This window comes from Podarcis erhardii, assembly GCF_964252035.2.
Source record: "Podarcis erhardii genome assembly, chromosome: 9".
NCBI classification, from domain to species: Eukaryota; Metazoa; Chordata; class Lepidosauria; order Squamata; family Lacertidae; genus Podarcis; species Podarcis erhardii.
The window spans coordinates 65884176-65901424 of NC_138512.1; the positions used below are offsets into that span (position 1 = coordinate 65884176).

The window sequence follows — 17249 nt, forward strand, 5'->3', positions numbered from 1 at the left end:
TGCCTGACAATCTGATGCTGATGCTACATGCCCCGATTTCATTCCATGCCTGATTTGGGCTCTGAGGCATAAGTACATTTTAATTCATTGAAGTTTACTAGGTCTCAGACTCAGCTGCTTTGGTTACCAGTCCAAGCCACAAGCGTCCTTGCCAGTCTGTGTTTTTCCTGGGTTAGGTTTCTTTCTGATAAAACACAGAAGCAAGAAGGGGAATTTGCCTCTGCCTCAGTTGCCCCTTCCGTGTTAGCTACAGGACGACCCAGCCATTAAACTTGCACATATCATTTGGTGCTAACAGTTCTGCTGAAAATTACTAATTTTAAAAACAATAAAGAATGAGCCAACCCATAATGTTTCTTTATATTTTCCTGGGTTTTCTTGAATTATTCCCAGGGGACATGGCAAGTTCCCCTTCACATCAGAATGAACCAACCAGCTTGGAGGTAGATTGTAAATAGCTAGATTAAACTTGTATCTATTGATCTCTTGTATGTTATTAATCATTATAATTCTTTTTACATGTCTGCACCAATATAGATGTGTGTATAAACTATGATATTTGGCGTATTCCTTTGGATGTTTATGTAAATGTGCAACCGGAGATAATGTATATTCATAGCTATGGGTGCTATATCCTTCCGATTGTTTTAGACTGGGATTTTCTGTGAAGGAATAAGCCCTCCGCTGAGAATCAGGGGACCTTCCTCTCAAGGAAATATATGGAAAATTGCAATTTTAATAAGTATCTTTTGGGCTACATACACAAACATTATATATTAATGTGTACAAATGTATGTGTATTAATAAACAATGCATATTTTATGTGTTTACACAATTTATGTTCAGAGGGTTGCATGATTTCATTGTGAACAATTGCTAATTTTGTAGTTCAGAAAAAGTTTTATTCCTCAGCGCTTGGCCTAAATACAAGATATTCCACAATTAAACATAAAGTATTTATTCCAGCAGTAAAACTGCCTTGTGGCATTGGGGGGAGATTTTATGAAAATGAATGACTACTGTATTAAAACACAGCAATATATAGTAGTGGTTATGATTATTATTCCAATGTAACATATATTAGTATAAAAGTATTCATATACTAATTATACATATACTTATAGCATCAATTAAATAGTTGAGATTTCAGTGGAATTGTAATGAGGAGGAAATATTTGAGGAAAATAGGTGATCAGTGAAGGGAAGGGTCTAGAGAGGATTAGTCCTTACCATGTTTGGTTTATAGTGATGTACTATCAAGCTAGGGATGCGGGTGGCGCTGTGGGTTAAACCACAGAGCCTAGGACTTGCCGATCAGAAGGTCGGCGGTTCGAATCCCCGCAATGACGGGGTGAGCTCCCATTGCTGGATCCCTGCTCTTGCCAACCTAGCAGTTCAAAAGAACGTCAAAGTACAAGTAGATAAATAGGTACTGCTCCGGCAGGAAGGTAAACGGTGTTTCCGTGCACTGCTCTGGTTCACCAGAAGTGACTTAGTCATAGAATCATAGAATCATAGAGTTGGAAGAGACCACAAGGGCCATCGAGTCCAACCCCCTGCCAAGCAGGAAACACCATCAGAGCACTCCTGACATATGGTTGTCAAGCCTCTGCTTAAAGACCTCCAAAGAAGGAGACTCCACCACACTCCTTGGCAGCAAATTCCACTGTCGAACAGCTCTTACTGTCAGGATGACCCAGAAGCTGTACGCCGGCTCCCTCGGCCAATAAAGCGAGATGAGCACCGCAACCCCAGAGTCGGTCACGACTGGACCTAATGGTCAGGGGTCCCTTTACCTTTACTATCAAGCTACTGGCTAAAGAGAACTAGCACAATGCTTGCTAGGATCTGTGTGTGCAGGGAAGAAGAGTTTGGATTTGATATCCCGCAGTATCATTACCCTAAGAAGTCTCAAAGTGATGACTTATGGCCACACCAGGTAAGTGTGTAACTGGGAGCCCACTGGCGGATGCTTTGTGGAGGGACTCCTTAAAACCTGGAGCCATCCATGTTTAGGTTGGATTACTAATGCTGAGATGATAAAGCAGGTTGAGATAATAACCAGGTCAGTTCATGGTCAAAGAGAGCTGTTTTTTATTTAAAAAAATTAATGATATTTTGGGAAATAATTAATAGCTGGCCAGCTTGGATTGCAAAACAAATTTTCTTTTGGCCTAACGTTTGGGTTTTCTTTTTTCCTCATGCAGTGTTGTTTGTTTTAAAGAACCTAATTTGACACACTGGATGCTTTCCTAAATTGGCCTCATCCAGAAGCCTGGCACTAAAGAAGATTCATAAGCCGAAACCTTGTTGTTGTTATATTTTTTGTAACAGCGTTGATATCTTAAGACGGGTTCTTCAGTGGGAAGATCAATAATGATGGACAAGCCTCTGTGAAAGGCAGCTCGCCTACCATTACTTCCCCCCGTTTCTTTCATTATTTTGCAGTTCAAACAACAAGAAAAAATTCATCTCCAAAGAACACATTATCTCAGCACTATCTATTGAAGAACTGCTGGGGACTATCTATTGGAGACATTTTTTTTGACAAGTTTGACATGCTTGAGTTCAGTTAAGGAAGATGGGGAAGGGGCTGCAACTCAGTAGGAGGGTGTCTGCTTTGCATGCAGAAAGTTCAATCCTGCAGACAGAGCTAGGAGAGACCCTGTCTGCAACTCCCAGTCCACGAAGGCTCTGGACAGTACTGAGTTAGATTGAACAATGGACCATACAAGTAAAGTAATTATTTTATTTATTGAATTTATATACCACCCTATACCCGGAGGTCTCAGGGCGGTTCGCAGAAAAGCTCACAATATATAAAATCAAAATAAAAACAATAACCCAATAACACCCCCCCAAAAGAGCCACATTTTAAAAGGGTACAGGATGTCAATCAGATCAACCAAAGGCCTAGTTGAAAAGGAACGTTTTTGCCTGGTGCCTAAAGGTGTATAATGAAGGCGCCTGGTGAACTTCCCTGGGGAGGGCATTCCACAGACGGGGAGCCACTGCAGAGAAGGCCCCGTTCTTGTGTTGCCACCCTCCAGAGCTCTTGAGGAGGAGGCACACGAAGGAGGGCCTCAGAAGATGTTCTCAGGGTCCGGGTGGGTTCATATGGAAAGAGGCGGTCCTTGAGGTATTGCGGTCCTGAGCCGTTTAAGGCTTTATAGGTCAAAATCATCTCTCCTTCCCCTCCGAATTCTGGGAACTGGAATTTACCCCTCACAGAGCTGTAATTCCCAGCACCCTTAACAAACTACAGTAGTTGAGGTTCCTTGGTGTCCCTTCAAACTCTATACTTCTATGGTTCTAAGGGAGATTACTATGTTGCTTCATTTAGTGGGAGCCATCTTTGGGGAAGGGCCATAGCTCAGTGGTTAGAGCATCTGCTTTATCTGCTTTCAATCCCTGGCATCTTCAGGTAGGACTGAGAATGTCTCCTGCTTGAAACCCTGGAAAGCCACTGCCAGTCAGCATTGGCTAGAGATGACTCATTTGTGACCCTCCAGATGTTGCTGAGCTAACTTCAGCGATGTACACAGATGTGGGCTCCTAGTTCCAGCCCCAAAAGCTCCTGAATATGCCACAGAATCCTCCACAAGAGGTTCCTCAACAGACAAATTGATGTGGAAAATATTATGTGAAGACTACGTGCTCTGGTCCATGGGGTCATGAAGAGTCGGACATGACTAAACGACTAAACAACAACAACAATAATGTGTTAGAATGAATCTGTGAGCATAATGTTTAGCAGACAGTGTGTTGGACTTAGAATGCTGAACTGTGGATTCAAATCCTCACTCAGCCATGGGTCCCCTTAATCTGTCTCATAGGTTTGTTGTGAGGATGGAATTGGAGAATGGTATGTTCCTTGCTTTGAGTTTGGAATAAAAAATGTTCCTCTATATATCTGTCTGTCTACCTTCTGCTATCCACAGGCAGGAAAGAGATTTCCTGTCGGTAAAACAGAATTGGATGGTTGACCTTGGTGGCCATGCTAAATAGTTATTCAGTCCTGCCACCTGTCAAGCCCCCTCCCACCCCCAGCCTTTCCATTGGAAAGTGTACGCTCTTGTTGAAGCCTGCATTTGTGGCGTCCACGTGGCACCTTATGAATTATCTACTTTGTACCAAAAAAATAGTAGCTGACCTTGAGATAAGTATGCACATGCCCATTTCCTGCAAAAAAGTCCAATTCCAGCCCCTCATTAAGTAATACTTAAGGTGCAGTTCTCTATCCCATTGAAGTCAATGTTGCAGAACAACCACTAATAGCTCTGGATTCCACCCCTTAATCTATTTGTTCTGCTGCATTATATCACCAATGTACTGGAAACCTCCTTAAGTTACCAAGTTACCTGTGACTACTCAGCAAATAATTATTCTCAAGATCGTTTTACAAAATATTGCAGTGCAGCTGGAACAAGCAATGAGGATTTTAAGCCTTAGGAGTTTTCCCAAATTGAATGGTTGTTCAAGGCCAAAGGAAACTGGCAACTTTAAGGAGATGCCAGCAGAATGAGTCAGATCTGAATGTATGATATGACAAAAGACACGTTCCATTCTTAGTCCTGAAATACCACAGTAGTTATTGGACTGATAATTGCTTAGCCTCAGAGATCATGAGGAGGGGGATTTGCTGGTGGATTTCAAGGTAGTTAACTTGTGTTGTGTACAGTTGTCATCTACTAGGCACAGTCAGCATGTAGATAGTTGCCTTTGACTGGACTTAACTGTCCAGGGGTCCTTTACCTTTTACCGTAATGAGTTGGTAGCTGTAATAAGTGGGCAGAAGCAGAGAAAGGGTCTAAGAACACCCAACTATGGATTGCTGGGTTCAGGACCAAGGCCAGCAGCAAAGCATCCTGCAACATCTTCAATGAAAGTTAGCTGTTCTCTGAGCTCTTAATCATACAAAAGCTAGTAGTTTAGGGAACCAACTATCAGTGAAAGGAGGCTTTAAGACATGGACTACAATGTCTTTGGCTGGCCTCCTGATAATGTCCTCCTGTTGCCCACTAGGATGGCATCATGGTAGAGGGTGTGTGTTCCCAGTTAAGAGGGGGCATCCAAACAGGATGGCCTATTAGCATCTAGCAATGCACAGTGAGAAGTATCCTCAGCTATTGATAGAAGAGATAAAAGTTACGCTGGTTGGAAGTTAGCCCAACCTTCTATGGAGAAGGGGCTCCCCTGTAATTGTTTCCCAAGCAGGCCTAGGCCTGGTGCTTCATTGATCCAGAGCATGGAGAAAGAGAATAGCGGGGGGGGGGGGATTATTTCTAGTCATAATACTAGAAATCATGGTAATTTAATAAAGCTGAATATTGGATGATTCAGGATAGGTAAAAGAAAATAACTTATTCATGCAGCACATAGTTAAACTATGGAACTTGCTCCCCCAGGAGGCTTTGATGGCTGCCAATTTGGTTGGCTTTAAAAGAGGATTAGACAAATGAATGGAGGGCAAGGCTACTAGCCATAATGGCTGTGTTCTACCTCCACTATCAGAAAAGTATGCCTATGAGAGATGATCAGGGGGGTTGGGCTGGGTGTTCATCAGTATGCGGATGATACCCAGCTCTACCTCTCTTTCAAATCAGAACCAGTGAAGGCAGTGAAGATCCTGTGTGAGTGTCTGGAGGCGGTTGGAGGATGGATGGCGGCTAACAGATTGAGATTGAATCCTGACAAGACAGACGTACTGGGGACAGGATGCGGGCAGGTGTGGAGGACTCCCTGGTCCTGAATTGGGTAACTGTGCCCCTGAAGGACTAGGTGTTCAGCCTGGGAGTCATTTTGGACTCACAGCTGTCCATGGAGGTGCAGGTCAGTTCTGTGTCCAGGGCAGCTGTTTACCAGCTCCATCTGGTACACAGGCTGAGACCCTATCTGCCCGCAGACTGCCTCGCCAGAGTGGTGCATTCTCTGGTTATCTCCCACTTGGACTACTGCAATGCACTCTACATGGGGCTACCTTTGAAGGTGACCCGGAAACTACAACTAATACAGAATGCGGCAGCTAGACTGGTGACTGGGAGCGGCTGCTGAGACCACATAACACTGGTCTTGAAAGACCTACATTGGCTCCCAGTACATTTCTGAGCACAATTCGCTCCCAGTACATTTCTGAGCACAAGTGTTGGTGCTGACCTTTAAAGCCCTAAATGGCCTCGGTCCAGTATATCTGAAGGAGCGTCTCCACCCCTATTGTTCTACCCGGACACTTAGGTCCAGCGCTGAGGGCCTTCTGGCGGTTCCCTCACTGCAAGAAGCCAAGTTACAGGGAACCAGGCAGAGGGCCTTCTTGGTAGTAACACCCGCCCTGTGGAATGCCCTCCCACCAGATGTCAATGAGAACAACAACTACCAGACTTTTAGAAGAAATCTGAAGGCAGCCCTCTTTAGGGAAGCTTTTAATGTTTGGTGCATTACTGTATTTTAATATTTTGTTGGAAGCCACCCAGAGTGTCTGGGGAAGCCCAGCTAGATGGGTGGGGTATAAATAATAAATTATTATTATTATATTATGAGTACAGTACCAGTTGCAGGGCAAATTGCTGTTTTGCTCATGTCCAGTTTGCAGGCTTCACAGGATCATCTTCTTAGCTACTTTGAGACCAGGATGTTGGACTAGATGTGGTCTTCTCATGTCTCCTCCCTTGTAGAGTTTCTGCTCCTCTGAAATAGCATGTTGCCCATGATACATTTTTTTTAAAAAGTATGACTCACATATGTTGGATTGCCAGTTAAAGATCAATGGAACCAAGCAAGATAGATACTTACAGGATAGACTAATATTTGGCATAATTTGGCATAGTTTTAATATGGAGGTGGGGGATATTTGCTGAAATAAGTGCATAAAGGTTACTTCTCTGTAACACTGCATGCCTAAAGGGAAAGTTTCTCATATCTGTAATTGTGTGGTTTGTCACTCCGTGTTCCATTTCCATCTGTCATAAAGTTCTAGGGATATGTCCATACTTTGGAGGCAAATGAAGCTAAAGTCATGTTAGACACATAAACACAGCTGTTGACGTGGCTTATTACATACCTCCAGGTGACTTTAGCTAAAGAACAGGTTCTTTTTTTACAATTTATTTTATTTTCTCATGATGATACATATTTACTCAGCAGGTAGGCGTATGAAATTATGAAAGCCTCCGTCACAACTTTTTAATCACGAAGCTAATTTACTGTGAGCAACGGGAACGAATGTTCAGGTGATTTGTGAGAAATCCGTGCCTTTTTAGCCTGTAGTCTGTAGTTTACAATGGGTGTCATACAATGGCTTCTTGGAAGTGATAAACATTTCCCTCCAATACCGAATCATGACCTCCCACTGTGTTTAGATTGGGAGTGTGGTGGAGTTGCAACATAAGGGATGGCTTTATCATTGTGCTCTCTCCAGAGTGTGCTGCAGGGGCTAAGAACTGACTCACAATACTAGTAGGTACCCAGTCCATTGTCCTATAGAAATAAGAGGAAAACCTTATCTGAAAGGAGCAGAAGGAAGATCTGTGCTAATAACTAGGAGTAGGAGAATCAAACATGAGGCAGAACGATCTCCTCTGTGATAGTTGGATTTAGTTTGAAAATACAGTACTATGGCAGTGCAATTCTATGAAAGATAAGTTTCCTTCTTCCTCTTCCTGTGTGTGAATTTTAAAAATACCGGTAAATGTCAGCTGTTGCTAGGGTTGCAGCCCTAAACATACTTGCTGCATAATCCTGAACATGTTTACAAATGAATAAAAAACACAGCAATTTTCGTTAATCAACCAGATATACACACTGCACACATGACTGGTGGCAGAACGTCAACTGATGACAGTTTATGTCACAGAGGCCAGATGAAAGCTTCTCCGTGACTGTCCATTATCAATAAAATGAACCTGGCAAATCTGTTTTTGAATTCATAGAATGGGAGACACCATTGGGGGGGGGGGAATCTTATTTCTGGGGCCACTGATGGTTATTGATTTGTGTTTTTATTAGTAATTTTAATGGCTTTATGTATTAATATATGTGACATGTCAATACTGTGACAGAATGAGGACCAATACGCTTGAGATATTAATAAGACATATTTTAATCAGATCATTCATTTCTGGTTTTAATAATGGATGTGTGAAACATTTTTTTAGCTGGCCGTATCAAAATACTTTCATCCTCCCTTGAAACTCCTCATTAAATCCGCTCATGAAATTTGGCCCATGTATGAACCTTTAGAGATGTGTGGAATATTCTAGGGCAGGGTGATCCAATGTATGGCCCAAGGACCGCATACAGCCCTTGAGGCCTTTTTTGGCGGCCCTCAACAACAGGCGTGAGGGCTCTGACAGGGGCCTAGAGTCCTCCAGCCTCCCTTCCAAAGCCTAGTTAGTGCTTTCCCAGCTCAGGGAAGGAAGTGGGAGGGCTCTTAGATCCTGCCAGAATCTTGTACCTCCTTCTCCAATCCTGCCACCTCACCCATCTTTGTGAGGGCAGCATGAATGCTGGTGGGTGTGGATGTGTGGGTGTGTCTGTGTGAAATTTTGGCCGTGCTCTCCACCCTCCATGTGACAAGACAGTGTGCAGACCACAGGTTCTGTGTCAAAGTACTCCTGCAGCCCACTGGTATGAAAAGTTGGACTGCCCTGTTCTAGAGAAACCTGAGATGCCTTATTAAAATTCTTTGGGCTCTTCTCCTTTTTCATCTGAGGAGGAATCTTCAAGTCCACTCTTAATTCAGCTATAGATAAGAATTTCCAGGGTGACTCCGGTTTTAATGTTTAGGTCTCCTGATGTTTAAAATTTGAACACAGGAGCTTCTGTTTCCTACATTTATTCAAATGCTACTAAGCAAAGCTATTGAAAGTTTTCTGTTTCAATTCTTGCAGGCCTCTCCCTTCTTTCCTGCCCCTTTCCATAACTTCTACCATTTCATTTCCCTTCTCCGGTTGAGGAGTTTTAAGATGAATAACATGTGATTTGTTAAAATAGCTTTAATTTGCTTCCTTGATTTCTCTTTCTGGTAATGTGAGGTTTCCTGGAGGAAGATAAACCTTTTCTGCTCAGATTAAATTGGTGTCTTACCTACTTGAATTATTACCTCTTGCTCACTTTCGTTTTGTCCACTTATTTCGAGTGTAATTTAAAGGGCTACTTTAAAAACCAATGGGGAGATGTGCACTAATTTATTCATGTCATCAAGAGGATTGGGGGGGGGGGGCGCTTCCCTTCCCTTCCCTGTTCTACTCCAAGCCAAGTGTGTTTTGAAAGACCCTACAAATGAGTCATAGCCTTTTGATATCACAATAATGCTTCAATAACACCATCCCAGGGCTGCTTGATGGCACTTAGTTGCTAAATGCCCCTGTAGTGAGAGGACATAATTATCTGCTAGGTTTCCAGAAACCGGTGAGATTATGATTAATATTAAAGGCTTTTAGCAAAAACAAGGCGGGGGGAAATAATCAAAGCATCTATGGGATAGAAACCTTCTGTAATGAGTCACCGAGAGATGAGACAGCAATCTGAGCCATTGCAACACAACGCTGAGAAAAGGTCAAATACTTTCTTTTTCAGAACGCGGTTATAATTCATTCATTAAAAATTTAACATGCTCGCATTTTAGGCCAAGATCATGGTGGGAAATTTTTGCATTCTGTTGCTTCTGTGCAATGGATCTCCAGCCACAGAAATTGTTATGTTTGCAGCAGGATATTTGTGCAGCGTCTTCTACCAAATAAAAATAAAAATGTACAAAACTGTGAATTAAAATGTCAGGATTAAGGTAGGAATTCCAAATGTAACTTGCCCCATTTTGCCCAGTATAGCTTACTGCAACTAGTAGCATCTCTTTGGGATCTCGTACCTATGGGACCGCCGCTCCTGGTATGCCCCACGGAGGGACCCACCCTAGAGGTCCCGGGCCCTAAAGAAGTTAGATTAGCCTCAACCAGAGCCAGGGCCTTCTCAACACTGGCTCCGGCCTGGTGGAACGCTTTGTCTCATGAGACCAGGGCCCTGCGGGATCTGATCTCTTTCCACAGGGCCTGTAAGACAGAGTTGTTCCACCTGGCCTTTGGCTCAGAATCAGTGTGATTCCCTCCCCCTTTTTCTTTTTCCTTTCTCCTCCTATGATGAGATGCTCCCTAATTGTTTTAACATTGTATCTTAATCTTTTAAATTGTATTTTAATCAACTTGCTTTTATTATTGGTTGTTAGCCGCCCTAAGCCCGGTCTTCGCTGGGGAGGGCAGGGTATAAATAAATTTTTTATTATTATTATTATTATTATTATTATTATTATTATCATCATCATCATCATCTCAGGCAGAAAGAGGTCTTGCTCATCATCTCCTTTCTGATCGTTTTAACTGGAGCTGCCAGGGACCGAACCTTTGACCTTCTGCATGTTAAGCAGGAGCTCTACAGCTGAGCTATGAATCCCTCCACTTGGTTTAATGGAGCTTTCTTCCTAGCCAGTATGTTTTGGAGAGCAGCCTCAGTGTTCATTTTGTGAAGGATCAGGGTTGGACTTCTTATGCATATTGTAGGAAATTGTGGCGGGATTTATTTTTTAAAACCGTTTCTTTGCTCTCCAAATCTGCTCTATTTTAGAGTAGAAAATGCAAACGTAGCTAAATTTTTTTAAAAAGAAATGGCCGATTATCAGTTCGGATTCAATTTTGGATTTTGCGTCTAAACCACTTAACTTTTGCACAAATGTTAGCTGTTGCAGGTTGCTCAAATGTTTTTAGCTCTTGACTGTTGTTAGAATGTTTTAACTTTTTAGAATGCTTTAAAAATTGTTTTGTAGATTTGTTTTCTGCCCTGGGCTCCATCAAGAGGAAGGGTGGGGTGTAAATTCAATTAATAACAACTAACAAACAAACAAAATCTCAACATTTTTTGTTAAAACAAGAAAGAGTGTGTCATATTTGCTGCAGCAAAATAACATGGTATCCTGTTTGGAATATTTTATTTTACTTGTTTATTTTAAGGCATTTAAACCCCACTTTTCATTATATGTATCAAAGCGGCTAATCCCACCCCTAATATAAAAAATTAAAAACATAGACTAAAACATCAGAGATAGGAACATTACAACAACATTCATGGTGCAAAACCCTCCTGAAACAGTGGTTTTAACCTGTCATCTGAAACTTATCAGGGATGGTACGGTATCTGCTTCTGAAGGGAGGAAGGTTTTTCCACAGAGCTTGACTCCTTGCTGAAATGAGTTGTGTTTCCAGTCCTTGGGGGAACCACTAATTCTTCCTCAGATGATCTCCGTGATTGTTTTGGGTCACGTGGGTTTTTCTTTCCTTTTACAAATTAAATCACAAGGCATTACAATACCTGCTTGGCTGCCATTTTGAATGTGAATGTTTTTTTGTGTGGTAGGCTTTGGGGAGTACAGTGGTACCTTGGGTTACAGATGCTTCAGGTTACAGACGCTTCAGGTTACAGACTCCACTAACCCAGAAATAGTACCTCGGGTTAAGAACTTTGCTTCAGGATTAGAACAGACATCGTGTGGTGGCAGTGCGGCAGCAGCAGCAGGCCCCATTAGCTAAAGTGGTACTTCAGGTTAAGAACAGTTTCAGGTTATGAACGGACCTCTGGAACGAATTAAGTTCATAACCCAAGGTACCACTGTATAGTCAAGCATTCTGTTCTCACAGTGGCCAACCAGATAAAAACCTAAGGACATTGGACGAGCCTGCTCAATCTGGCCAGTGGCCCCATCAAGTTGCAATGGTTGCCCAGCTCTCTCTCATAAACGTGTGTGTGTGTGTGTGTGTGTGTGTGAGAGAGAGAGAGAGAGAGAGAGAGAGAGCGCTCCGTGTCCATGCTGTTGTGGAAACAGATCACCTACTTTTTGGGGGGAAATTAGAATCATAGAATTGTAGAGTTGAAGGGACCCCAAGGCTCATCTAGTCCAACCCTTCGCCGGGCAGGAATCTTTTACGTTATGTGGGGCTCAAACCCACAACCCCGAGATTAAGAATCTCATGTTTCACTGACTGAGCTACCCTAGATTATAGTACCCAAATGAATATTATTCATTTTCTGAGGCTCTGCTTCTCTTACTACCAAGCCTGCCCAAGCAGCACCAACAGATGCAATTTATGTATAAATGTTTAAATATCTACATAATTCCACATGCGAAATAGATGCCCAGCACTCATACTGCTGTTCTTTGAATTGCAGGTATTTATGAGCCGCCATTTCTTATACTACTGCAGTGAACCTACCCTGGATGTGAAGATTGCCTTTTGTCAGGTGTGTGTTCCTTACAGGTAAAACAAGGTACAGTATATACTTGTACTTTCATATTTTGCTGTCAGTATTATGGTAGATTCGGCAGGAGTAATAACTCACAGCAAAACTGGATGAAGGGAGTCTCCAGCATAAAACTGAGAGAAATATGAGGATGTTTTACATATATAGGCTATACACAAGATCTGCCAACTAGAAGCCTTACGATCTATTGCAGCAGTTCCCAACTTTCCCCCCTGTGGACCACTTGAAAATTGCTGAAGGTCTCTTGTGGACCACTTAATGATTTTTCTTCCTGTTCCAGCAGTTGTAGTGCACTGCACTAGATGTTGTGTAATCTTTATTTATATCTTTGTTTGCTTCTTTTATTTATTATATATTACATTTTATCTTACTGCAATTTGAATCCAAGTAGATTAAGCCCCCAGTGTTGCCACAGGAACATTTCTATATCTTTGGTGGCAGTGTGACAAGGTGTATTGCTTTTGGCCAGCAGTCTTCGAGGAAACGGGATTAAACTGTAATATAAAGATAAACCCAACTCCTTTGTTAGCCTTGCTAGGAACAAACAGATGAATCAAGTCAACCTTTATCTCATTGGGAGATGCTGGCTTAGAAATTGCTAAATGTTGGCGCTCTGCAAGAAGACTGTCAGTACACTCATGGTGTGCTCAGGTGTGGCCTGTTGCTCTGGCCGAGAAATTTACCTGCAAAGTCACGGTGGCCAAAGGCAAGACAAGTCCTTTATCCTTCTAGAACACCTGGCATCCATTCATCTCACATATGAGAAGCGACAATCAGTTGAGACAACCTCCCCAGACCCATGGAAACAGCTAGCATCAGTTCTCAACCTGTGGGTCCCCAGATGTTGTTGGACTACAACTCCCATCACCCCTAGCTAGCAAGGCCAGAGCTCAGAGATGATGGGAATTGTAGTCCAACAACATCTGGGGACCCACAGGTTGAGAACCGCTGAGCTAGAGAGACCTATTGTATTAGAGTTTTTAATATACATTACAGACGGGTTCTAAATAGCGGCTCTAACTTTATAAAAGGAATGACAGACTAGCTGACATTGTTGATGCTTGTTGCCTTTTAAATTAAATCTCATGCTCCCACAGAACAAGGCAGCTGATTATTTTCTTTTTAATGTATTTTATTGCTCTGTCACATTTCATAAGCAAAAAGAATCAGCTGTCCTGTTCTGTGGGAGCATGAGATTGGCAGGGAAGGCTGGCAGTGCCCAGTCCAGAGTCCAAGGATTTTAGTCAACTAACCTTCGCTCAGAGTAGACCCATTAAAATTAATGGCCATGACTAACTTAGGCCGTGTTAGTCGAATACAACCCCAAATCAAGCAGAAAGCATATAGGACCATGGACAGCTCCAAGAGGCCTCCTGCTTAAACTGCTTCAAGTGATGTCGTCTCTGCAGGGAGCTGTAATAAAAGTGGCTTATCTCATAGTGAATTGAAGCAACATGTAGGCTGAGCAGGCCTGGAGTATGGTGGGCTCTGTCTCACTGGAGGAATTGGACAACTGGTTAAAGGGCTTCCGTTTATTTTTTTAGTCTTTGGCTTCTGCAGGGCTGGGGAGGTAGAAGGGACTCATCTTCTGATGTCCTGAGCCCTGAGGACGTAGCTTGAACCTTGTCCTCATCTGAGTCTTCCACCACCCCTAATTGTGGGTCATGCCATCAGCCAGCGTGTAGACTCTCTCATAGTATTGTATAAACAACTTCCATTTCTTTGCTGTAAAGAGGGTTTCTGTTATTTCCATCCTGTTTCCCCCAAATACATTTTAATTGGCTTAAGTTCATGGCAGCCTGATGCAGAGACTTTTCATGCCACTAGCTGGCACAAGTAGTAGTCTATTATGCTCATCAGCACTGAGTGTTACAACATCAAAAAAGTGTTTGCTGGCTATCTCTTTGAGGGGTGGAGATATAATTTGAAGTAGCTCTGACATCTAGTCTTCTGGAACTAAATTGCCCTTGAACATAGAAGCCCTAATAATTTAAAGTTGGGAGACTGAAATGAATCTCAATAAGCTAAGCAGTTACGGAACAAGTATTAAGTTGCTCAGGTCTTAGATGTGCTTGTTAGTCAAGGGGCTGCCTGTTAGCATTCATATGTGTCTAGCCTAGTGACAGCCTATCAGTGTAGAGAATTTCCATTATCAAAGTGAAATTGGGTTGCGCTGTTTGTTTTGATACCCAATGAACAGCATAGGACCTTTCAGTCTCATCATTGATTTCTGTCGTTTGATGTGCAGCCAGTAAACTTGGCTTTCAAAGAAGTCACCTTGAAAGTAGGGTTGCATCTCAAGATGTGACCCCAATTTAATACCTTACCAGGTACAGGTAACAGAAAGGTGGAAAAAAAATCAAAACGCAAATAGTAATTGCTCTGAAGCAGTTATTTCATATGAGGCAAGAGAAGATGTAGGCATGTTTAAAAATCTGTATTAAGTGTTGTGAGTTAAAGTTACTAAACTTTTCTGCGAGCTTCTCATTCTTGCAATTTAGGGATGACTGTAAATCACGCAGTCACAATACTCCTTGGTTCAGTGGATAAAATGTGTGAGATGCAGATTAAAAACCCTTCTCAACTCTGAAGATTACTTGGTACCCTTGGACAAGTTAATATGGCACAGATTAATTTCCTTCCTTCCTGTGAAGCTCACAAGAAAATAACTTGGATGTGCATATTATGGGTTACCATTTTAAGCGCCTTCCCATGTTAACATTATTCTGCAACCTGAAATCTAGCACAGTAGGAAAAAGGCTGAACTACAAGTGACTTCTCTTAGGTGCTAACTTTGCACCTGCAGGAAGAATATTGAATTCAGATAGCCATGTAATGTGCATCTCAGGAGTGGCACTGAAGGATGCTGAATTTAAGGATGAATGCACTAGCCCATGTGTATCCCATCCCAGTTCCACATGGGACTGAGCTGAATGAGGCTTGTCTGCTCTGTTTCCATGTGTTTCTGTTTGTTTAGCAAACAGATATTCACATGCTGTCAATATTTTTTTTAAGACTTGGAAGTTACCTTTAAATGTCTCCAAATTGAAATTCCAAGGCGAGTTTGGAGAACCTTGCCTGGGAAGGCCATTGTAGGGTTTTTTAGGGAAGCAAAACGATTTCCAGTAAGAGCGGTGACTTTTCAGAGAGGCTTTTCACCTCTGTACATATGATGATCATAATGGTAACCAGATAATTTTCTCCTGACCATGTACTTCCTCTGTATGCAGACATGCAAACAAATGGCTTCATTCCCCTGAGTATTTATTTAACCACTAACTAACTAGAGAAAGAGCTGTTAGGTCTGGCCCTTCTGTCCAGGCTCCATTAAGACGGAAGAGTCTTGCGTAATGTTGCACATTATTCAAGCAAAGTGCATTAACTTATCAGTACTCTTCCGTGTTAGAACCAGAACTTTCATTTTGCATCCTTTGCTTCCAGTCTATCAACATCAGCTTAATGGCTATTGAAATTGACTGAGGTGAATTGCATACATTAATTGTCCAGAGGGCTGCGGTAATATGGGTCGGTTTCATTCTCTAAGTTCATATAATTGATTTTAACATCCGTTGATTAAAAATAACCAGCTGTCTGGTATGCAGTCAAATATAAATTTCAGAGCATTTGCTGGAAGAATTCTTAGGATAGGTATTTGTTTGGAAGAGCTTGCTTGGTTCAAAAACCATATGGCTCATGCTCTGCATGGCTGTTTTAAGGATGGAGATGATGGAGATGTTCAGTGAAAATGCTAAGCAAGCAAGCAACTCCATTATCCAAAACCTTGATTGCCTGAATCTTGTTATATAAAGGGAGAGACCATTGTTCCTTCTGTAAATGTTTTTATTTTATTTTTTAAAAAAGCATATTCAATTATTCTCCCATGTTTCCATAAAGTGGTTGTAAATCAACACTATGCCAATGCACATCTTCCCCAAATTTTCTTCTACCACTCTGTCATTAGAGCTCCTCTCTCTGCCCATTTGTCCTGTTGCAAAAATGTCACTAATTTGTGTGGAACTGCTTCACAAACTGACCCACTTGCAGGTGGATAGGCCCTGAAAAATATACCCAGAAAATTACTGTATTGGCTTGAATATGTTGTTGTTTAGTCGTTTAGCCGTGTCCGACTCTTCGTGACCCCATGGACCAGAGCATGCCAGGCACTCCTGTCTTCCATTGCCTCCCGCAGTTTGGTCAAACTCATGCTGATAGCTTCGAGAACAGTATCCAACCATCTCTTCCTCTGTCGTTCCCTTCTCCTTGTGGCCTCCATCTTTCCCAACATCAGGGTCTTTTCCAGGGAGTCTTCTCTTCTCATGAGGTGGCCAAAGTATTGGAGCCTCAGCTTCAGGATCTGTCCTTCCAGTGAGCACTCAGAGCTGATTTCCTTAAGAATGGAGAGGTTTGATTTTCTTGCAGTCCATGGGACTCTCAAGAGTCTCCTCCAGCACCATAATTCAAAAGCATCCATTCTTCGGCGATCAGCCTTCTTTATGGTCCAGCTCTCACTTCCATACATCATGACTGGGAAAACCTTAGCTTTAAATATAATATATATAATATTTGAATATTATATATTATAAATAGCTTTAAATATAATATATATATAAAATATTTGAATATAAGCCTCACTCTCCCCCCAAATTCTGACCGTTGAAAGTTAAAGTGCAGTTTATATTTATGACCTTACAGTATGCAGCCAGGAGCACGGCAAAGCGGTGCCTGCCCCGTGTGTAGCCCCCTCCCATCCTCTCCCCCAAGGCCGGGAAGGAAGAGAGGGGAAAGGCTGCCAGCAATGCAGCGCGGCTCTCCATGAGGAATGAAGCGGCTTATATTCAGGTATTTTTCTTTGTCCCCCCCCCCTCCAATTTTAAAGGTGCGGCTTATATTTGGGCCAATATGGTATTAGCTGGAGCATCGCGTATAAAATCCACAGAGAAATGTGTAGA

The 17249-nt window shown here is 42.3% G+C and overlaps 1 protein-coding gene across 8 annotated transcripts in view; it reads left to right on the forward strand.

Annotated features, from left to right (window-relative positions):
- MAPK10 (mitogen-activated protein kinase 10) overlaps nucleotides 1-17249 on the forward strand; it is a 231044-nt gene that overhangs the window by 114233 nt on the left and 99562 nt on the right. For 6 of the 8 annotated variants that reach the window (XM_081877012.1, XM_081877013.1, XM_081877011.1 and 3 more), the window contains one exon: nucleotides 12208-12279. In XM_081877012.1, the coding sequence (XP_081733138.1) occupies nucleotides 12214-12279 (66 nt within the window). In that variant the 5' untranslated portion in view covers nucleotides 12208-12213. Of the gene's footprint in view, nucleotides 1-12207; nucleotides 12307-17249 lie in introns of those variants that run through there. The other 2 variants (XM_081877016.1, XM_081877017.1) reach the window with 2 other exon arrangements.